Raw genomic sequence first — 24,754 nt, forward strand, 5'->3', positions numbered from 1 at the left:
GGGTGAATTTATTGCCATAAGATGAGTTGACTTGGCCAATTTTCCAGCCCAGATGCAGGGCAGCAATATGGTTATAATATGCTGATTTGACAGATGCAAACTTGACATGGTTGATATAATCACTAGACCTCATGAGAAGGAGTGACATGTTTTACATAATGGACATGGGAGACATTATTGTCAAACCTGTATCTATATGAGCACTTTGAGCCCTCCGAATATGTACGTATGTATGGACACAATTGTACGATACTGTCAATGTGTGGTATTTTTCTGCCATGTGCATAATTTACATTATAGAATATCCACTGTAACGTTGTACCTGGCACGGAGATTCGAATGCTAAGAAATACGGCCCCCATTTTAGGAACGCATGTAAATAGTACTGTGCACCTCACATGAGATACAATAGCAACATGAGTGAATACATCAAATTCACCAATCCACGGGCTCCCTTCCCCCGGAACGTCTCATTGATGATAATTTGGAAACACTCTTTTAAGACAGTCCCCTGCGCCCCGCCACGGCATACACACAGGGAAGCCTTTGATTGGCTGCCTGGGACGAGCCCTCCCGCATCTAGCATCTAGCGGCAGCACCGCGCTGATCGCATCTCCACAACCCGGGAGAACGCGACGCGAGCGGTCTGCTGCAGTTCCTATGCAGGTAGGTGAACCAAACAAAGTACTCCCTAAGAAGACCATCGCAACAAGCATGGTTTTATGAGTTGTGCCTACCAGTCGGTCATAAATATTATTCCCGTAGGCTTGTATTAATTAAAATAAGCAGAGACTGGATAACGCACGGACTGCTATGCTAGTGTTAAGAATGTATACTATTGCTTTATTAACGCAGAGACTCAAACAGATCTCCATAGTAGTACTCTGTGAGAAGACCAATATAACCAGCAGAATTTACGAGTTAACACTATTCCCGCAGGCTCTATTTATTTAATTAATCACAACAAACAGAGTCACGACAACGAACGGACTCGCTGCGTTGCTGCTATGAATGTATACAATTGCTTTATTAATAAGGCGGTTCTATTTATTTAATTAATTACAACAAACAGAGTCAGGATAACGAACGGACTCGCTGTGTTTCTGCTATGAATGTATACAATTGCTTTATTAACTAAATAGATCTCTAAAGTTGTCGACTAGTTCTTGATTAACCACCCAGGCATAGTACTTAAACCTTCCCCGTTAAACGGTTTGAACAATTCGTTATCACTGTTCTTTGTGACTGAGATCTGTCTAATGCCCCATTTTAGAATGATGTGTGGCGTAAGATGAAGACACATATATGACGAATTCCAAATGAGCTTCGCCACACTAACAAGATGACGATTTGAAGTAAGTGCTAACTAAACAGTCTTACTTTCCTGCTAATGAGGTGTCTAGCATTCCCGCTCAAAACCTCCCCCCATATATTTCAGATACGATTAGGAGCACTACCAGGCCCCAGACGTGACGCAAGAATCGCCGTCCGCAATTTTATATGTAGGTAATGTTACAATCAGCCTACATTTAATGCATTTATCCACCACATAGACCACTAATGCAAGTTAATGCTATGTTTTCCAGGCTCTCTCTCCTGTCCTGATGAAGACCCCAACATGAGGGATAATTAACCCTTTTTACCCTTTTGGGGTCGAAACGTAGACTACGCCTCAAATGCTACACACCATAGAAAAAAAGAAAGATTGAATCTTACCTATGTGTGATGTACTATGGGAACGTTGATATTACCTTAATTGTAAAGGCGTTATGATTTGAATGTGATGTAACATTGTCACACCACCTTTACCTTGTCCCTCACAAACCTTTCACTCCCTTTTCTCTTTGCACTGAGAGCACCTATAATGCAATGCTTTTATAATTATACTGATTAAATATATTTTATTTTGAAGTAAATGTATGCAGTTCAGAAGTACAATGAATTAATTTGTATGTGGAATAAATACAATTTATTTCCTACTACTACATACCCTATTCTGATTACGTTAAGCGTTTTTGATGATGAACTATAAAATGTGGTGCCTTTATAATACACATTAATACAAAAGAAATGTATAAATACTTCTTTTGAACTCGGACCATCCCTTTTTCTGTACCTTCATAGTGACCCAGGTCCATGAGTTCTGAGGGCTCGCCCCTTTTTTGAACTCCTACTCTGAGTTAAGCCTGACTGCTTTGTACCGAGCTAATAGAGTGTTAAGCACAGGTTAATTCAGTGACTTTTGTGGGTCACTATGACAAGGTTTGTTGCCTGAGTGGGGCTTCCACCTCCCTCAACGCGTAACCCAATTTCATACAGTATAGTATTGTAAATCCTCTACATAATAAGGTAATGCCACTTGGAAATTCGGTTACCTCTGTTGGGAATTACCGCAGCATTTACCGGTAAGAGCTAATGAGGGGTTTGGTTTTATCCATCTGAGGTTAATTAAAAGGAAGAATCATATTGCTGGATATTAATACACCTGTTGTTTTAGCATAAATTGCCACAGGTAGGGAGTTATGCTAATTATCAGGTAGTCAGATTACCATTGCTAATGAGTATTTCTTCCTAACTTGGTTTTGTTAGCAAAAAAACAAATTAAAAATAAGATGTAGTGACACAGTTACAGCATGTCTTCCCTCGTTGTTTTGCTTTGAGTTTATTTTATTTGTGCTCTTTGTAAACACTGGGCAGTGGCCATTGGAGCACGATCAAGTAGGAGGCATATAGAAGGGGGGTGGTACCTTTAATAAGATGCTTTACAAGTACCAGGTGAAGGAGAGCTAATTAGTTGGACTGTTGATAGTTGCCACCATGAAGCGTGACCTCAACATGATGAGAAAGCCTTGGAAAGAAACATGAGAGGGTCAATCCAGTCTTAGGCATCTGATCAGGCAGGATTGGCAGTACAGCTTGAAAGGAATGTTGTGAAGAAGATACAATTATCTACATTCCAAGGTGAAGAGGAGGGTATTTAAAGATCTTGATAGAGCGCATACAGCACTCTAATGGTAGGGGTACATCATATTCATGGTTAAATGTACCTACATACATTTTAGTATCACTCAATATTATGTTTTAAATGCATTTATTCTACATGTTAACCAAGCAATGTAATGTTCATGTTATATTGAATTCACATGTAATAGAAGACATCAGTATGTCTATATGCACCTGTGTAGGGAGACATTATATTCATAGTAATGTAATCGTGTGTGTTAAAATTGCCTGCAGTCTAGGCCTGAAGCTGCCGGGTGTTTACAGTTTCCTTTCCTCAACAACTGTAGAATTAATTAAATGTATCTTTATTTGTGCTAGAATAGTATGTTTTCATCCCATTGTAGGTCAAAGGAATGCATCCTCATTATTTTAGTTTTAGGGAGATTACTAGAATGTCTTCGAACAGTTTGAGAAGCGAAAAGGGAGGATATCATCTGAGCCTGACCTATCTACACTCCAAGGTCAAAAGAAGCAAAGAAAATTTAATTGAAGAAGTCATGGAATACTACTGGTGTATTGAAGAAGTGAATGATTTGTCACATGATACATGTAGGAGGGGGCTGAATGTATCCTTTGTGTATTGTGCGTAGGGACTGAAATGCAGACTTCTAGATTTTCGGAGGAGAAGGAGCATCTTAAGAGCGAGCTCCATATCCTAAGCTATTTTGACCCATTTGATGTGAGTACTTCTAAAGAAGTCTGCATGTGCTGACACCTTTGAGAACTAGGATAGGGGAACCCACTAGAACCATCATTCATGAGAGTAGTGTAGGGAAAGATATTTCATGCTTTCTTTCCTAATGAAAAGGGTTTTGGATTCCGCCTCCATTTTGGGGTGTGTAATAATTTTGGAGTGTATTGTTTTGTGTCTCTTTTGCCGAATCAAATATGTGACAATATAACCTTAAAGCCCACCGTAGCGGGTTATACCAGCCATTAAAGGCCAGCTTCAGTGTTAAACAAGGGATTGGGCCTCTAATGGCCGGTATAGCCGAGCTACAGTTTTACACCATAGCCTGGTGAGTGGCCCTGGAGTGTCTTACGTACTAGGCGGAGTGTTTTGAAGGCCGCTCACTCTTTCACTAGGAGCCTGTAGAAGGTTTTTATGGCCAGTGTGAAGTGAGCTTGTCATTTCAAACAAAACAACATGCCTGCTGAACACTTTATAACCCTTTGGAGCATCGCACTTCATATTTTCTACGTATCTGGTATTGAAACATTACATTAATTTTTAAACTGCCTTGCCTTGTATATATTATTCGATCTGTATAGATTATGTGTTTTATGTTTTGTTTAATTTTATATTATGGGTGCTCAGAAGTTCGACTACTTGTTGCAAATAAAAAAAAAAAAACAACGACACAAAGGGCTGCAATGACGAAGTAAGCTGTGACGAAAGATAAATTACTTACTCTTTCTGCTACAAATCGGACAGACTGGACACTAGTGCCGTATAGATTGTCGTTGTACTGACCGGCCTCTATAAATTTGTGCTCCTGGATATCTTTTTCCATTTGTTCCCTGGAGGCGACAAAGTGATAGTCTCTTCCATCCACTTCATATTCACGCTTTGGTCTTGTAGTATCTTCATGCAAGGAGAGAGAAGAAGAAAACAGTAAGTGAGATTCAGAGATCTCACAAGACGCAATCACGCACGCGAAGGAAGCAGCATTGCCAAAGGTGCGGCCATTTTGTTGCATTCGGTTTTAGCTTTCAGCGGTTTAACAGGGTGAGCGCAATTAGCTATCTTAATAAGTATTTCCAATACATTTACAACCCGTAACTTGTAGCAAAACTGATGATTACCTTTGGCAAAATGGGCACAAACAAAATGATGTAAAACCGTTTGTGCTCATTCAGCACTTTTTATTTACAGTCTAATATAACTCGATGCAAGATTTGTTTGCTGTATGAGTTTGTGTGTCCGGTTTGATGCCAAGGTCTAAATGACGTCCCAGTTTTATTATATATGCCACCTGGTGTCCAGCTTCGATGCCAAGCAAATATTTGTTTCAGGCTAAGCCCAAGTGGTTTTGACAGAAAAGGGAATTAAATAAAACCAACAAGGACCCCTCCTACTTGTGCTCACTGGGGCTGATTTTCGGTTGGGGGTTAGAGAAAAAATCCCACAATTTCTCAATGCGGGAAAAATCCAGAGGAGGATCTACCGATGAAATCAGAGCCACTGTGAGGATCTATCTTATGATACCGGATTCTTCTCCGGATTTTGCATGTTCTCCAGAAATATGAAAAATGTATACTCACCCAACAGTAAGTCATGTTGGCAAGAAATATAGAATTAAACAATCTACCATTGCTCACACTTCTTCCATTTCATTAAAAACAAGCATTTGGCATAGCCAATAGGTCCCGCTTTTGGGACCTTATAAGTATTTACTTTCGCAGCACAATATCCTTGGTGCAACAACATCAGCTGTTGCATGGCTAAACCTTGTACCTTATAAGTGTTTAGCCATGCAACAGTTGATGTTGTTGCACCAAGGATATTGTGCTGCATAACTAAATACTTATAAGGTCCCAAAAGCGAGACCTATTGGCTATGTCAATGCTTGTTTCAATTAACCTTTGGCTTACAGCTACCTTTTTTGTCCCCTTTTGTTTGTTGTATGACCTGGAGTGCTATTTCGCTAGGCTCTTCGTGTCTTTACCTACCACAGTGTGACACTGGCATTCTTGCAGCTGAATTATGCTATTAAAAAGTAGTTTTTTAAAATATTGATTGCTTTTTCAAGGTTAATTTCAATTTTAGGCTAGCAAAACGATACATGCTTTACCAGCATCATATAACATATAACATGTCTCACATTTACGTGAGTTTAAGCTATTGGCATTGTAAATGACAATGCCTTTTATTTTTGTTTTTAAAACTTAAATAAAAGGCATTGTCATTTACAATGCCAATAGCCTAAACTCGTGTAAATGCGAGACCAATTGCATTGCAAATGCTTGTTAAACAAGTCAGTAGGTTAGGTACCTAAGAATGCTGGCTCAAAGGTTAACACTCCTCAAGCTATATTCAATAAGGAATTCAGAACACCATTAGGGACAAAACTGTTCCCTGTCTTTGGATACCGTTTACAATAAACTTCAGTCGAAGGCCAGCATGCAGACAGAACTAGACATAACAGCACAATCGCTATTTTTGCGAGGTGAAGGAGTGTCCTGTCTGAGGCAGAGTTCAACTGCTTCCAGTTCAGTACCTGGCGGAGTGGGATGGAAGTTAAATTTGAAGATGCGGAGAAGGAAATCTCACTGTAGCAGGCATAGAGAAGACAAATTCAATTGCCTGTGGGTTGCCTTTTATTTCATGCTAAAGAGAGAGCAACTTAATACATTAGTACACATGGCTCACTGCACTGAGAAATAATAAAACAGATAGGTGTAAATCAATCCTTCTCATCAGGGGAATGGACAGGATTTATCTAATATGTCAAACCAGCCTTTAGATTTCGGAAAAAAAGCTTAGTGGTGTATCGGATATGCCATATTATATGGATTCAAAGCCCACACTTTAATACTAAAGAGAGTGTATAGTTGTAGAATCTCCTGCGAGTCATACTCAGAAAAAATACTATATCTTGCAGTGACAAACCGAGAGTCATGGAAGAAACGCGAACCGTCAACTTGAAAAGGATGGGAACTATTTACAAAACCTTGGCTTTAATCAAAATCAAGTTGATTAACACACAAGAATTAAACTTTGGAATTATTAAAATCACTTTCAAAAAATGGCAAAAGTTTCATGTAAATGGCAGAGTGTGCTTCTGAAATCACTGTAGCGATGAGAAAACAATATATCTTGATGTGTATTATAAACACGCAGGAGCCTCCAGCCCAATAAACACGCATCTCTGCTCCTCATACTGAGGGTGCGTGGCTGAAGTATGTGTGTGCGCGTGCCAGCTGGAGCGGTGCATGGCAGGGCACACTTATCTGAGCCAACATGCCATGTCAACAGCTTACCCGGACACAAAGCCCAGCTGAAAAAATGTAATCCCCCCTTGTTCTGTGAGTGGATTGTTCCCTAGAATAGCCTGGCCTGATCCCCAACGTCGCGCACAAAAACAAACTATCAAGGTTAGGCATACACACCATCGGTTGGCAGCTGCCGCCCTCGGGGATCATTATCACGGCTGAGATAGGAGGCTTGCTAGTTAGTCCATTCTCTTCTGACAAGGGAAACAAATTGAGCAGTTTGTTTCCTCTAACACACACACAAGCTAACATATTTTAAAAGCACAATAAAATTTTTTTTTTAAAAACAATGGCCTCATGGCCATGAAAGTGACACAGCCGTGCGGCGCGAAAGTGAATGGAAAAAAAAGCTGACGATAGCCAGATGGCAGCTGTGCACGTCGCGCGCTTGTGCGCATAACAGCAAGCTGGTGGCCGTCAAAAGCCTCTGGGCAGCACTTTCAAAACCTGCTTACTAAATGTCTCGCTTGAGACAGCGCATGCGCTGGCTCAGGCGAGACCTAAAAAATTCTATCCAGGGAAGACAAACAGGCAAATGTGACCCTGGAAATGCCCCGGTAGCTGTTTTTGGCAGCTCTTAGATTGCAAGATGGTATGATTATTAAAAATGATATCGACGGTGATTAGAAAAGTCATACATTTTAGGTTGTGTTGCCAACCAGCCTCTCATGTGTGTGAATTTACGATGGTTTGCTTAAATCAAGAAATATAATTGTGTATATGCGAATTGCATTTGACCTTCAGTGATACCCACTTATATGTATTCTATTGGCATAGAGATTTTAATTTGCTTTTTATATCTGCATGTTTAAACTTTTAACATTGTGGAACATCTGTATGTGTGAAGTTGGAAAACTGGTGATCTATCAAAGATACATTTAGCTATTTTCCTTTCCCTTCAGTTGGAAAAAAAATTCCAAGTGAGGTGTTTCCCTCGCTCACATGTTTTTGAATTTTCTTCAACATTTACACCTTGAACAATAAGTTTTGAAAACAGAGCTGAGCTTGTCAAATCACAGAATAGAAATATCAATACATGTTTCCAGAATGACCAACAAAATGAAAATAATATCCACTAAACTTCAATATACATAATTTAGCTTCTTAAATACAGATTGTGGATATGCCAAAATCCTGACTTGATCTTAGTATTTTGGTATTTTGGGGGGTGATGGATCAATGCAAATGTTCCTAAGTTACAACGACCCAGCTAATGCAGTGTACCCTTGAAGTACCATATCTACTCATGAATAAGCAGCAGATTGTACAAAACCTCGCTGCCGAACTAATTGCAGGGCACCCGAGTATTACACATGCTAGGCCTATTCTGCATAAACTACATTGGTTATCGATCAAACAAAAAATTCACTTCAAGGTATTACGCCTGGCGCCTATTGTGTTGATGTGCCTAGTTATATCAAAAAGGGCGTTCAGAATTATTGCTCAAACAGAATGCTCTGCTCCATGCTGGGCTATTATTGAAAGTACCTACAGTACCTAGGAGCAGGATAGTTTTTCCTACTGTGCTCCTAAACTATAGAACTCTCTAACTTTGCAAGTTCTATCTGAGGTCTCCCTGATTGGATTAAAACTTGGCTCTTTTCGCAAGCGCTTTTGTAATTCCTGCCTGATCTTTGGTTGTACTCATGTCCTATGTGCCTAGTGACTGCTGTTGATAGCGTGCATTAATAATTCCACATGACGTCCATTGAGGGCCATCAGTATAATATTTCCATCTGTACCAAACAATCCAGCTCTGAGTAGATATCCTGTTGCTGCAAGTGACCTTCGCCACCGAATAACCTTGAGCTGACCTTGTATGTTTTATGAGGTGAACTCCTTGAATAGTTGATTCCAAGTGGAGACCACATGTTTGAACGAGCAAGCAGCCTTTCTTCCTCTCCAGGTCTCACACAAGCAAGAGGTGTAAGTAAGAAGCTGATAGAGCCATGTTACATCATTCTTGTCAGCCATTTACCTTTGACCACCTTTAATAGAACCCACATGCTGCTCCTCAAAGTGTCTCACAATCATAAGTTGAGGAAGACAAGTTGTGACACAATATGTAGCACACACCACATACTAAAGCAGTAGATACACTACTTGCCAACACACTAAAAATCTGGAAGCATTTCATACAAACCTGTTAATAGCAACCCCACAAGGCTTCTCAATGTCAAGATCTGACAAAGTTGGAAAAAGAGGTGGCGGTTTGGGGATAATCTACATAAAGTAATTTCAATTGTAAAACTGACCACACGCCTAACTCAGAATGCAAATCTTTATACTTTAGCCTCAAATTGACTAAAAGCTACTCTTTTATTTTTAAGGCCTGCTCATTTATCGTCCCCCAGGGGGACGATAAATGACAGACAATCTCCAGACAATCTATAGACTGGTTGAGGTTGGGCGTGTAAAAGCGATTATACGGTACTTGGGGATTTCAATTTCCGCTTAGACCGCATAGAGGATAAAGACACGGACACTATCCTGGACATTATGAATGCTTTCAACCTCCCACAATTGATATATCATTCTACTCATAATTGTGGTCACATTTTGGATGCGATTTTCTCCAACAACCATTTAATTTCATCTGTCAAAGAGTCTCTTCCACTTACATGGTCCGACCATAAAGCAGTTCTATTTTAACTGTCTGTCTCCCTCTCTACTCAGACAGGAATTTAGATTCCAACAACTTGCCATTCCATCTCTGGTCTAAAACTAATTTCGATATTCTGGAACAACATCTGTCCCAGGCAACATTTCCCCAGCTGCTCGACTCAAATCAGGCCACAACTGTCAATACCGATTGGCTCAACTCGGCCATCTCAAAAGCTGTTACAAATAAATGCGGTAGTAAATACAAACTTAAACAATCCACACCTAGGTACACAGATGCTCTTCGTCTCCAAAAACAGAAATGTAGAAAACTGGAGAGAATATGGAGATTAAACTATAACCCTTGTGACAAACTAATATATAATCAGTCCCTAGCCAACTGTAAAGCAGCCACCATTAAGGAAAAGTTGTCCTTTTTTACAAGGCAAATAGAAGAATCCAAGAACTCTGCCAGAGAGCTCTTTTCAGAATTTCAAACAAACAAATGCCTCAGAAACCATAAATTAGAGTCTACAAAGTCTACAAAGTCTACGAAAAAGAAATTAAGGATAGCAACCCCAGAGTTAATTAAAAGGACTTCTGCGGTAAAAAGAAAAATCTATTTCATGTTTTTTGAGGCATTTGTCTGTTTGAAATTCATTTTAATGATTCCAGCCTCTGAACTCCATAAACAAATCACTCCCCCATTGTGTGTAGCAGAGAACTCTTTCAGGTCATAAACAAACGTACTAAAGTCCCTGACACTAAAGGTTGCAATATTAGCAAATCCTTCTGTGAGGAAATAGCTTCTCATTTTCGCAACAAAGTTGCACAAATCTATAACCAGTTTTCTGCCTCCAGTGACATCAACCTTAGCATCAGTCCCACGACAGCCCAAGTGCCAATTAGTTTAAGTTCTCCATCCAAATTCACCCAATATTCTTCTACCTCTACCTCAGATGTTCTTAATTTATTTAATTCTACAAAGTGAGGATCACCTTTTGATCCTTGTCCCCCCTCCATATTAACACAGATTCTGGTTCCAATCGCTTCATTTCTAGTTAACATCTTCAATAGGATGTTTAGCACCGTTACCTTTCCCGATCAGTGGAAAAAGGCCTCTATTCTGCCCCTTCTTAAGAAGTCCAACCTAGATCCTGATAATCCAGCCAACTACCGTCCTATCTCTAGGCTACCATTCCCAGCCAAAATAGTGGAAAAACTGATCAGCACACAACTTATACAATTCATTCAGGAAAACCATCTGTTGAATCCTTCTCAGTTCGGCTTTAGGGCCGCACATAGTACTGAGACGGCATTAATAAAAACCACAGATGAATTAAGAACTATCTTGGACAAAGGAGACTTTGCAGCACTTATTCTCCTTGACCTGATGGCGGCCTTCGACACAGTCTATCATGTCACCGTTGTCGGCAGCCTCAAAAAATTGGGTATTTGCTGATAAAACCCTTGCCCTACTCCAATCCTTTCTAACAGACAGAAGCCATTTGGTTATGTTGGAAACTTTTTCATCAAACTCCTTCTCTCTTCCATGCGGGATCCCTCAGGGATCTTCTCTAAGCCCTCTACTCTTCAATATTTATGTTTCCAAGTTGGCCTCCCTAATTAGATCTTTTGGATTTCCCCCAACATCTTATGCAGATGATACTCAAATCATGGTATCGGCCTACCACAATACATAAGTCACTATCTCTCCATTTTTATAACTGTATGCGAGCTGTCAGTGACTGGATGGGAATGCATTGCCTCAAATTAAACTCAGAGAAAACAGAGGTGATACTCCTTGGTAATAAACCTCAGTTTTGGAGCCCAGCATGCTGGGCAGCAGAGTTTGGAACTCTCCCAATCCCAGTCCAAAAAGCAAAATATTTAGGCATAACAGTTGATGACAAACTGAACTTTAATAAGCATATTAGCACAGTTGTCTCGTCCAGCTTCAACACTTTGAGAATCATCAGGAAGATTCTTCCTTTTATTCCTCTAAATTCCAGAAAAACAGTAATTTCCTTATTAATACTTATTAAATTGGATTACTGCAACAGACCTTTTGTTAAACTTCAAAAACAATATTTGAAGAAACTCCAAAGTGTGCAAAATGCAGCGGTTAGGCTTATCTTTAATCTTCCCAAGTTCCATCCGGTTTCAGCCTCCATTAAAGAGCTTCACTGGCTTTCAGTAAAGAAGTGTATTACATTCAAGGCATTATGCTTCACCTATAAAGCCATGCATGATCTAGGTCCTAGTTTCCTTAAACAGTCCCTTTCTTGGTACATACCCAATAGAGACCTGCGATCAAAAAACTCCATGATGGTCTCACGTCCCAGTTTTAAGAAACTCAAATGGGGAGGCAGTTGTTTTTCCTCTGAAGCCCCGGCTCTCTGGAACAGTCTGCCTATAAATATTAAAGCAGCCCCCACATTACTGAGCTTTAGGACACTAACAAATACCTGGGTTTGTAACCGTTAGTCTTCCTCTGATCTCACCTTCACTGCTATTCCCAACTATCGCAAGACACCCATGGGTATTCGAACGCTTTAGAAACATTTTAACATAACAGAACATACAGTAATTACTTTGAAAGTGCCAGCTAGATGTATGAGCTTACAACCACGCTGGCTCTACTGAATGCAGGCGTGCACCTATCAATGTTTAAGGAATGCCCCAAAACTACAGGACAACGACAGGTAAATTCGGTCACAGAAACATCCATTTTGAAACAGGTCATTCTTTTAATTTGCATTTCCTGGTTACTTTACCAACAATTCACTTTACAGAGCATTGATTAAGTCCTTCAACATTTGGTATTACAGTTTGTGAAACCTATCTTTATTTTTGTTATATTTTTATTTATCTGTGTAGGGTACTAACCCAAGGATTATGTACATATGTACATTATTGGTTCTGAAATAAAGTGCATTTCATTTGTGGTGAATTATGTTTACTCGGCATTGGTTAGTATTGCCGTTATGTTTTATTCTAAACATTTTCAGTTATGTTGCTGTTCCCAGTTAAGGATTTGTATTTCACATGTTGGTGCAAGCTTTTATTTTTAAATCTTTCCTTAGGCTTATGCTTGCATATATTACCATAAGTGTCTTTCACACTGCCTTAGTCGTAAAAATATTCATCGACTCTAGGAATCCATCTGCCAGGCTATGGTCTGTTTTGTTCCATCTTTTTTAGCTTGGCTTGATCAATAAGGCAGTTCTCAGAGAAAATGTGTACCGTTATTGTGTTTAATACACCAACTATACACTAATACCGTAAAAAAAGCCCCCGACCTTCAAAATCTATCAGATTTCATTACAAGACCAGAGGCTACCTTTATGCAATAACCTTTTATTGCCACTCCAACATGCAGCCCTTTAAAGAATATAAATACATTATAAAACATTGAAATGTTCGTGAGGGAATATAAGTATCCAGTGCACTAAGACATGCTTCTCTTTTATTTGCTGCTCCTGATCAACATAAGTATATTCTTCCTTCCTTTATAACCTTTACCAATCTAACAATATTTTGAACAGCATTACCATGTTACTCTTTTTCAAATAAGGGTGCACTAATTTCCTTCAGTTTATATTGATACAAAAATAGATTGTCATATTGATAAATCAACCTTTTCTCATTATCGAAATAAGAAATTGTTCGCCAATCCAATTTACAGTTGGGCAAGGTGATTGGCAACTTAGGCAACTTATTATCATCCTAGAAAGGATAAACAATCGATATAAAGGGCCAGATTTAGGTAAATCCGATTTACTGACTCTTAAATACCGACTCATACCGATTCGGTATTTAAGAGTCGGCAAATTGGAAGGAGGCAGATGTAGGTAAAACATTACCGAATCTGTAAGAGTCGGTATTTACCGATTCTGTAAATACCGAATCTGTATTTCCCATTGATTCCTATGGGCCTTGAAGCCCATAGGAATCAATGGGAAATACAGATTCGGTATTTACAGAATCGGTAAATACCGAATCCTGCAAGGGTGCAGGGGGTGTCACTTTGACACCCTCTAGCACCCCAATTCCAGACTTGTGTGCCATGTGGCACACAGACATGCCCTAAGGGCATGTCTGTGTGTCACATTGCACAGGTGTGCATGCACAGATGTGCATGCACACCTGAATTCGGTATTTTACCACCCAATAGGATTGGGTGGTAAAATACCGATTTTACAGGGCCTGTGGCACTCTTAGGAGTGCCACCTACATGTGGTTTTTCCAAATCGGTAAATATACCGATTCGGTATTTTACCGATTCTGTAAATTTACCGATTCGGTAACTTTACAGAATTGGTAAAATATAGGCCCCCTACATCTGGAAACCCTAATACCGGTCGGTAACGCCCGAATTCGGCCGTTTCCGACCTGTATTAGGGCTCCTACATCTGGCCCAAAATGTGTAAACTCTAAGAAAGTAGCGGGAGAATGAAACGCTGGACTCTAATTGAGAGGATATTGCAGATAATGCCGATATTGCCAAAAGAAGCTTATTCATGAATAATAAATGTGTAAGGAGGGTGTGGCACCTTCCTCAAGTGTAGCCGCGTCCTCCGCCCTGCCCCTCCCAACACATTATACCTGTTAAATCTTAAAAAAAAGAAACCGGGCCTTTACCGGGTTTCCTAGCAATGAGGCACCTGATTCTGTTATCAGAACAACATTGCATCCCCTCACGCGTTGCTGTATTGCATCATCGCATCCAAGCGTCAACAAAGGAAGGACAGAGACCATCGTTCCTTTATGTTGACGCCCTCTATCCTACCAAGGCTGTGTAACCTTGAAAACAGCTCCTTCCTCGAGCCGCAATGGCTGCACTGATCCCAGAAATTACCGGAGGCTCAGGCAAGACTTTTTTTTCACTCAAAAAACGATTTTATGGTCTTTTAATGCCACCTAATAGCAGAAGGAAAACAACTCAGACAAGGTCAGGCCTACACTTAAATAAAAAAGAATCGTGAGTAGCCTGACTACTAAAATAATATATTCAATCAGAAAATAGGAATAACAATTACTTGATAGTTAACAAAAAAGGGGGGTTGGAAAGTAGCAAGACCCAGCCCCAGACAGCTCCCAAACTCATGGGGGAAACTATAAAAAAATTCTTAGAAGAGGAACTTAGAACCTCTGTAAGAGACGCCACGGACGCCGCACTGACCAAGAGGAAGAGGAAGAGGGGATCTCTGGTAGAGGAGAATTATTTTTCCCTCTCAGATGGTAGTCCCGCACTACAATAGACATTGGTGCTCTTAGCAGCACAAGAGAAACTGGCCACCTGAACAGGGCACATAGAAGAGCTGCCCGTAGCTGCATGATGGGAAAGAGTGACCTTCTTGGCACAAGAGATTCTCGAAATAGTTTGAACTCCTCGTCATAAAATATATTCTATGATGAGATGTACATGGATGAGTTCATATTCGACCCACAAGACAAATATGATACCCTAGAGGACCTAGAAGAGGATGCTAAACAACCCTCTACCTCGCAAGAGATTAAGGACCCCTTTGAGGATGAGATGTTTAACCCCACTACAATTAGGCAATCACCCAGCGTGGAATGAGGCCAATGGACCACGCTACCAAGTACCTAACTCACTGGGTTAGGAAACCTCTTGATAGAGAAACCCATAACCTTCTGAGAAATGAGTGCCCAAGACCCTCCACTGGAGACAAGGTGTGTAACACACCTAATTTGGACCCTGAACTGATAACCGTCTTGTTTAAGTTCAGAAAAGATCCTAGAAAAGGTATCGAAAAATGACTAAATGAATGTCAAGATAAACTCTTGGACATACTAGGTCCACTTACATGCATCTTAGACATGGCGTTAAGAGGCCAGAGGAAAAAACGGCCCTGTAAACATTGAACTTCTAAGGGGCTGTGCCCAGCAGGCTGCATGCATGTTGGGAAATGCCAATGCCAACCTGATTATCGAAAGATGAAAAGCAATCCTAATGAGGATGAACCCTAAATTAGCTGACCTTCAATCTAGAGAAGATAAGGGTGACCACAAGGGTCTCCTTTTAAGAGTCCAGGGGTGTGGAATTTATTAAAATATCTACTTGTCCATGGGGCAAGTTGCTTCATAAATCTACCTGTCCTGTAACAAAATCCACTTGACCCTTTGGCGCCATGTTCTGCAGCGACAAATTATGGCAGCAATCTCATTATATAAGAGCTCTTATATAGCCTCTCTGATTATGCCAGGGCTCATACCATAGTAGTGTTTGAATACTAGCAATCCCTTTATGCTGCTACATTTTCACAGATCTACATACTGCGACTGAAGGTAGTGGTAAACAATAGTTCCAGGGTTGGAATGTCCTTTTGAGTCTGTGCAAACCTACCAACTTGCATGTTTTAAGGGTTTTCAACAGCTCTTCTCTAATCTTTTCCAATACTGAGAAATGTTGGAAATTTACTCCTGACAATGGCAGATGTAAACCTTCTTCCAGAGTTGGGAAAAAAGTGGTTGGAGGGAAAATAGACTTGCAAACACTCAGGTTTTCGCATGAGCAAATCTACACATGCATATTTGCTCATGCTAAAATGCGGTTCACAAATATTTTCTAGGAGTACTATTTCTTCCCCTACTACTGTAAATTCTTGTGAATTCACATAAGACATATAGCTGCCCTTAATGCAAGGACATAAATCAAGGGTGCACTTTTTAGACTTTCTTTAATAATAGGGCCCCAAATTTGGTCTGGCGTTAACCATGAACTTTTGTGTTTATTAAAATTCTCTCTCTGTATCGTATGGCTTCATGGTGAGTGACAGCATTCTGCTCTTTGACAAGGAGCATATCAGCACACAAAGTAGTTTTGTTCAGTGCCAGTAACTAATGTGGCAGTGTGTGCTTTTTTGAAACCAAAAACAATTTTTGCTTTTGCCAATGGTTGTTATATTGGTGAGGGTCCGGCAGCTCTCACATCAATAAGGTTTTACAAAAACCATGCCAAAACAAGTCAAGCATTGCCAAAACTAAAAAGTTGACCACCATTTCAGACCTACTGGATTGCCAATGCTTGTTTATTTTTAAGTTTCCCCAAATCTTATTGAAACAGGTTACACTGATTTTCTAATATGAATATTTTGGGGAAATACTATCATACATTGACACATTTGACTAAATGATGCTGCAAATAAATGGTACCTGAAATTTTACAGTAGTTTAGGCAAAAAAATGTTTTCTACTTTCGTTTTTTAGGAACATTTTATATTAAAAGCAAAGAATCATTAATCTTGCTTTCAAGCTTCTTCAAATATTTGCGTGTAATCAGAGACCATTCTGGGAGCATTATGCATAGCCTCATATTGCTAAAACTTTGAAACCATGTGTCCACATTTTTATACTGGAACCACTGTCAGTAGTGCAGTCAGAACTTACTTTTACTGAGAGCGCTCAGCCTAATAATAAAGGCTCTCAATTAATGAACCATAAATACAAGTTTGAACAGAATTAACATATGCACACAAATATTAACTTAACTGCAGGCATTGCCCTTCCCTGATACTTAATGTGGTACTGCAAACTGGCAGCCAAAGGGTTTGTGCTGCAGGGGGTTGGGCATGCTTGTCCCAAGGACAAAATGCAAATTAAAACTTGTCGCCCTTGACCCCATACAATATGTCCTGGCAGTCGGACTATAGGAATTCCACATCCCTGTAAGAGATATTTTTGTAAAGTCTCGAGGGAAATATGTCTCTACATTCACGGCTTTCAGCAAAGCGCAAACTAACAGGTGCTGAGTCTTTGGCTCACGCCTCCTTTCTGGACAGGCTGACAGGAGAGGACTGGCTGTCATCCGGGGGTCAATCAGGTCCCAATTTACCCACACAAACAACAAGGGTTTTCTAACGATGGCAGGGGCTACAGCCAATACTCAAACTTCTACCCACAAAGAGAAAGAACCTCGAGAGACCCTGGGGAACACCCAGATCCTCAAACCAAGGATATCAAGATGAGCAATACTTCTTCAACCATAAAGGTAGGGGGAAGACTATAACTGTTTATTCAGAATTGGAAATGAATACCACAGGAACCTTGGATTTTGGTAACGATTTGAGGTTTCAAAATAGATTTTTGGGAATATCCAGTCCAACTGACAAAACCCAAAGAATTTGTGTCAGATCAAGAAAAGATGACCTTCATAGACATTAAGGTGACCCAAATGATAGAGAAAGGAGCGTAAACCCAAGTTACAGGTCAGAAAAAACTAAAGGGATTTATAAGCACAATTTTCCTGGTAAAAAAGAACGACAAGAGATGGCGACCAGTCATAAACTTGAAGGAACTGAACAAATTCCTAAACAATGGACACTTCAAGATGGAAGGTATCCATCTCTTCTGGGACATTTTGCGAGCAAGGTTTGGCTAGTAAAATTAGTTCCTTAACCCGCGGGAGGAGATCACATGATCGGATCATGTGTCTCGTACCATACAAGCCGGGAATGCCGAGATAAAGATAGCGGAGGGACGCTGCCGATTACCTCCCCGAGACGGCTTGGAAGACCGTCGGGAGTACCGACGGAGAGATGAGAGGGAGAGAATGGCGGGGCATTTTGCACGCATTTTGCACTGTCTCAGAATATTTTTCAGCAGATTGGGGTCTCTTAGACTAGCAGGATGATGGTATGCCTATGGCTCCACTTTAAGCGCTACCTTACATACCAAAGAGCTGATTGCCGTCAACACTGGCTTGGCGGCTTCTTGTAAAACAACTCGATTGCTACATATTGAATTGCCCTATACAATGGCGCTGGAGTGGTGACATTTAGCGTTATGCTAGTTTACAGACTATGGGGCCATAACAGTATAGAACATTTGTTGATTACGATGTATGTGACGCATTATGATAAAGGAGGACACAAATGCGTCGTGTGTTGCACCTCCCTATTGAGATGTTTGGCCAATATATGATATGATGGAATAGTTGTAGTCTTTTCCACAAGAACTGGCTCACTGTCTCAAAAAACTAAGAGCGTAGTGTGTCCATAAAAGTGATCTTATATACAAGGAACAATATCCCAACCGGTATTTATTTGCAGACAATTATTAAGGATATCTATACAGTATTATCCAGACAGAAAAAGGAGCCTCAATTTGATTCATCTATGTGCTCAAGGCATCATTTTTATAAACATTCAAACAAGTATGGGCAATCGTAATTAACAGTTAATATCAACACTGCAATTATTAAATAATACGTGGCAGCCCAAGGTTGTACAAGGTGCACGAGTGCAAAGGTGAGTGACACTACGGCGACACAAGTGACAGTGAAAGCAGCGTGGACGGCGCAAGGTGTATAGTGAACAATTATGTACAGTGAGTAAAAACAACAGAGTGGTTTCAAAATAGTTCCAGAAGAATGTTATTCATTTTCCATATTATAGCGGAAACCACTGTGCGAAAGGCGCCTAGAATCTCGCTGGAGAGTCGACGGCGTTTCGATCCGTTAGAATTGGGATCATCATCAGGACAAAAGGGGGGGCTGGAGGCAGTGCGTTAAGCCATAGGTTGGTAGCGAAGTGTGGCAGGACAAATCGTAAATGGAGGGTCTGGGCTGGTGCCAAGATGAACGTCCCGTGGAGCAGCAAATTGCGGGCTCAAAGGATAGGTACTTCTGATTCAGCAAAGTACGAGTAGAGTTTGAGGGTCAACCTGAATCACGGTGGAGTGGTGTGGCTCACTGGTTAGAGACGGCAGACCCGGAAGCAGAGGACAGCCCGGGACCAGGGTTCAATTCCCGACGCAGCAGGGTCGTGGACCAGGGTCAGCGGACTCGATAATTCTCGCCTCGGTGCCTACTCTAATCAGGGATCACACTCTGCAACTCTGGGCATTAGCTTGCCTCATCTCCACAACGGCCCCCCACAAACGCCGGGGATGCCTGGTTTCACCTTGGAGATACCCAGGAGGGAACATCTCACAGGGAAAGCCAGGACGGGTTCCCCAGCGGTCTATAGCGCCAGGACACCTCCGGGTAGCAGTGCGCTTTACAAGACACACACATTTACATAGTCCGTGGATAGGTGAGCGCTGGAACCAGCGTAATCAGCTTGGGTGGGAAGGGAAGGATAAACTAAGGTTAACAAGTTATCCGGAACCAACGTGGTCCGATAGGAGGTCTACGCTCAGCTCAGCGTGATCGGCGGCGGGAGAGGAATACATCGGAAGTTAACAAGTTATCCAGAGAAAACATGGTGCGATAGTCGGTCTACGCTGATCCCAGCGTGATCGGCGGTGGGAGGGTAATGAATCTGCCCTCAGTATCGGGACGGGCGAGTAAAGCGCTGTCCTTGTGTTGCCATAAAAGGGATCTGGCACTGTTTTGATTCTTTGATAATATAGTGTCATAGGAATACAGTGGCTCTAGAACTATGCAGGTCGACACTATGTTCTGATATACATTTTCAGAATGAAATACAGCAGTAAGTTTGAAATCGCAGTATTCATGATGGTTTATGCCATAAATTAGACCATCAGTGAATGATAATAATGTCAGCAACCAATGGCAAGGAGTGTGTATTTGGACGTGTACAGACATATCAGAGGAAACCGGGCATTCAACTTTGTTCTATGTTTGTTTTGTCTGATTTTTATAGAGCGTGCTTCTTCTCCCTGAGCCGCAGCCATGTGAGGTGGGGATTTATCTTCCTGCTAAATAGGTAAGCTGGAGTAGCAACACATCAATGAATATAACAATACATGATGTACTTGATGTTATCACCTATGAAACACTTGTATAGATGGGAACTAAGCCATACCGGGATGTCGACATTTGCAGACACCTGATGTTTGTTTTTACCTTTTTGATATGTAACCATTAAACCTGAATAATGACAACTATGTATCTATTACAGTGGTCAAACAGCCCATATGCAGAAGGATTTCACTAGACACCTAGGATTCCAGGTGAAACGGTTATTTTCTGCCTATTTTACACTTTTATATGTTCATGTTGCACATTCCAGTAGCAATTATATTTAAAGGTCCTGAGGAAGGCAGAGGATAGAAGTGTCCTTATATATTACCGAAACATGTCGACCTAGTAACCATTCTGGCAGGTATTTGGTAAAACTGCCTTATTTTGCACTGTTTTTACCCTTGGGCATTCGAGTGATAATAATAAACACAATGCTTCTCTCATTTACCCCATCTTAAGTTACTTTTTTGATACATAATTCATGCACTGCAATTTTTTCACCCTTCACACATCACTACCAGCTGACATCTAGAGGGCTATCCTGTGACTCATAATTTGATGTGGGACATTACCATAAAGTCCTTGTGTTCATCATTTATGCTTCATGATCGAAATGCGAAGAGGAGGCCCATATGATGACTAGGGTGGTATCGAGCGGTGACTGAAGGGTATCCTTATTCCTAAGGAAACTTTTTTGTCTACACACACATAGATCTTTTAGGTTTTTTGGATTATTGTTCCTTTGAGGTAGATTCGTTTTTTCTAGACCCGTGGACATTTCTTGTGTAGTATAGTAAAATTAGACCTCAGAGATGCCTATTACACTGTACCCATATACGATGACAGCCAGAAGTATCTTCGCTTTGACTGGAATGGCGTTCTTTATCAATTTCTTTGCCTACCCTGTGGATTGTCCTCTGTACCATGGTGTTTTCAGTCAGCTACCTCAGGGAAAGAGGAGTTTGCCTGATCATATACCAAGATGACATATTCATTATGTCACAAGACTTTAACTCTAGACTCCAGTACCTACTTTTTCACAGGAAATGCACTTTTCCACCTCTGTCCTCCCAATTTGCACTAGCTTAACTCCATGCGCGCTAGCGGAATTCCGCTCCTGCGCTGAGTTTTCCTAAATCGCACTTTGCGTGACGAGCTGGGCTCGTCATCAGCGTGCGAGGAGGCTACGCCATGACGAGCCCAGTTCGTCATCAGCGTCGAAGGGGTTAATCAGTGTTGGGTCTTTCATCATCAAATGGTCAAAGGGTACACTTGTTTTTAATTTGCCTTTAGATCAGTGTTTTTCTCCCATCTGTAATATTTAAAGAAAATATTCGATGTCCAGATGTTGAGGCTTTGTTGTGTTCCTGACAGTGCACTGCAGTTGTCATTTCCTATTATTTATGAAGGGCATTTTTCCGCTTTGTCAAACAAACCAGTGGGAAGGTGCACTTCTCTTTACGGATATGGATATTTGTTATCAGTGTGGTCCTGGCAGCCATTTCATGGAAATATGCTGGTAATGTCCATGATGGCCCAATGTAACAGTGTAACTAATCGCATTCTTTCACATGGAAGCTCTGTATGTGTAAAAAGGAAGCAGTACTTACGTGGTACACATGATCCAAACTTATCAGGGAATTCTGATATCAAATCATCGTTGATTCGATCTTTCATTGGGCCCAGAATGATAACAGGTCTTGTGTAACTGACTGGAAGATAGAAAGCATAGGGTAGAAAAAGAGTGAGATTAAAAGCAGTTTCACATCATGCTGGATTCTAGCAAAGGATCACAAATAAAAATGTTTAGTGAAACATTTACACAAATTGTTAATGCTTGGGTTGCTGAAAAATATTCACCTCAGTGGTAGAAACATTGCACTTATCATAAAAAAATGTGTCCTGCGAAAGGTAAATTAGCCAATTGTTCAATAATACATAGACACACTGAACAGAATCCAAAATCGGCTTCTGATTTCTAAACACATTTGTTGTACGAAAGTTCTTTAAAGACATGTCCTGGGATTTTGTTTTTGAAAGGGCCGCCCATTGCTATAGAACTAATAAGCTGTTTTAATGATATTGAATACTTACGTTCAAGTTTCACTATTGCACTTCATATTTTTGTTATCAGCAGGGAACTGTTGGAACCTATTGGGACGCCAGACTCGTAACACTTACATATCGACCAAAGCATTTGTCATCTATCAAGAGCACAAACTTGCAAAAGGTATATATATATATATATATATATATATATATATATATATATATATATATATATATATATATATATATATATATATATATATGTGTGTGTGTGTGTGTGTGTGTGTGTGTATATATATATATATATATATATATACATATATATATATATATATATATATAAAAATATATATATCAATTCGTCTATATACAAATTTAGATTTATAATGAGATACTTGAATTCACTAAAAAACCTTAATTGAAGGTCAGTTAAGTTTGTGAGGGAGCAGATGGACTTTATATATCTGTAGATGTATTCACACAAAAACTCTTTTTAAAGTAAGTTATGGTTTGGCTGCTCATAAGTCATCAATGTATGTTTAAAAAAAGCTAGATATTCACTCTCAAAAGACTACCGTCGGTAGTGAAATCAAGGTTTCAAAACAAAGCCCCCTAAGGGTCGCCAATCTTGGTTATCTGTAAAACCATAACTAATACCCTACCACGCAGCACTCATCGTGGCCTCATACAAGGTACCACCAATTACATTTCAAATAGCATAATAGATGACATAACTGATAACTCAAATATGACACTATTAATTATATATAATTGAAGACATTACTCTTATTGACACTATTTCGCAAAATGGTTCTTGGATAAATGCTACTTTAGAAATACTTTTTTTAATGCAAAGTTGTAGAGTTTTTATTTTCTCACACCGCCTGTAGAACTATTACTAAATATTGTTGCTATACATACAATGCTCTACAGCTGAGGGTGAATATATTTTATTAAGTTTGCACACATCGATCATCCAGATTCCGTGATTAGCTCAGCCAGTTGACTTCAAGAACATCTTCCACTGATTCAAAGACTCTGGAAACCAAGTAGACATAACTTTCAGCCACAGCTGGTAGACTGTTCCCTTTATGCTGGCTGTGGTCACACTAGGTGCAGACTTTTCTAGCTCTCAGAGGCGCTAGGAAGCCCTGCCCATGGCTTAGCAGATGAAATATGCAAGGCACGTTTAATGATTAGATGATATGCACTCTCTTAAACTCTAATGTCTGCTAGAAAATCACTTAAGCTCTATCTTTATCTGGTGTGAACTTCAAACATATCCTAATCGTTTTGACTATCTTCCTACATCTTGGTCACACAAAGTATAGTAAGTTAGGTGTACTGACCTTGTGCAGTGGGAATGGGCCTCATAACCAGACATCTGGCTTACGTCTAACTCTCTATGGGTGACCAAGCTCCACTGAGCATGGCTTTCACCCATGTGCAACCTATAGCACTGATTAGAATCTGTAATTCTATCACAGCAACTGAAATTTCAAAACTATTGGACGAGGTCCACATCCATTGCTGCAATAAAATATGACCAAGGGTTCAGGTGGCTATCACATAAGGCCTGCAACAGTTCTATAGCTAGTAGATGAAGTATTTCCTCTAACACCTAATGCCTTTAAAAAAAAGAACTTATGATTTTGAAGAGGGGAAGAGTGAAATATGAAGTATGAACTATTGCATCTTCTACAAAGCCCCAGCGCATGGTTTTGATTCCAAAATGTATCCCCTAATCTAATGTAATGTGCACAGAAGACAACATGTTGCCTGCAAATCAAAATCAAAACGCAAATGTTTAGATAAATCTCAATAAAGCCTGTTGAACTTTCCTTTCTTAAAGTACAAGACAAGGTTTGCTCTCCCACAACAGGATGTGTTTGAACACCGTAATTGATGGATAACTTGCAATTGCCATTGTATCACCTGCAACCTTCGCTCAGGGATCAAATGCAAAACGTGTTTTCGTCTAAAAGCAGACTCGATTATTGTGTAACAGAACATCTAGTTAGGCGTTTTGGCCTCCTCCACCTTTAGCAAATATGGATTCATCATGCAGATGAGTGGCTTTAATTCTGTCATGCAAAGTACAATATCCCATATCCAACTTAAGTTTTGCAAGAAGCTCTATTTCATGTTTACATGTGAAAAATAAATGGACAGGAAAAAAAAATCTACTGCAAAAGCATGAAGCACCAAGAAAGAATTCCTACTATTTGCCAAGAACAACAAATAACAATTAGCCTCAAACTGAGTCAACAGCATGAACCTAGACAGATTAAAACCCCAACTTTCACCACATGATAAGTGACACAGGTTCATGCAGAGCCACCCTCACTGACCTCGCCACCAAGGCAAAGA

The 24,754-nt window shown here is 40.2% G+C and overlaps 1 protein-coding gene across 1 annotated transcript in view; it reads right to left on the reverse strand.

Annotated features, from left to right (window-relative positions):
• The window catches only part of LOC147696851 (disks large homolog 2-like), a 734,055-nt gene that overhangs the window by 92,035 nt on the left and 617,266 nt on the right, over positions 1-24,754 (reverse strand). Inside the window, exons 7-8 of the mRNA XM_086933917.1 lie at positions 21,946-22,047; positions 4,416-4,588 (exon numbers count right to left, since the gene is read on the reverse strand). Coding sequence (XP_086790043.1) covers positions 4,416-4,588; positions 21,946-22,047 — 275 coding nt within the window. The remainder of the gene's footprint in view (positions 1-4,415; positions 4,589-21,945; positions 22,048-24,754) is intronic.

Source organism: Lissotriton vulgaris, chromosome 8, assembly GCF_964263255.1.
Source record: "Lissotriton vulgaris chromosome 8, aLisVul1.2, whole genome shotgun sequence".
In the NCBI taxonomy this organism is placed as follows: Eukaryota; Metazoa; Chordata; class Amphibia; order Caudata; family Salamandridae; genus Lissotriton; species Lissotriton vulgaris.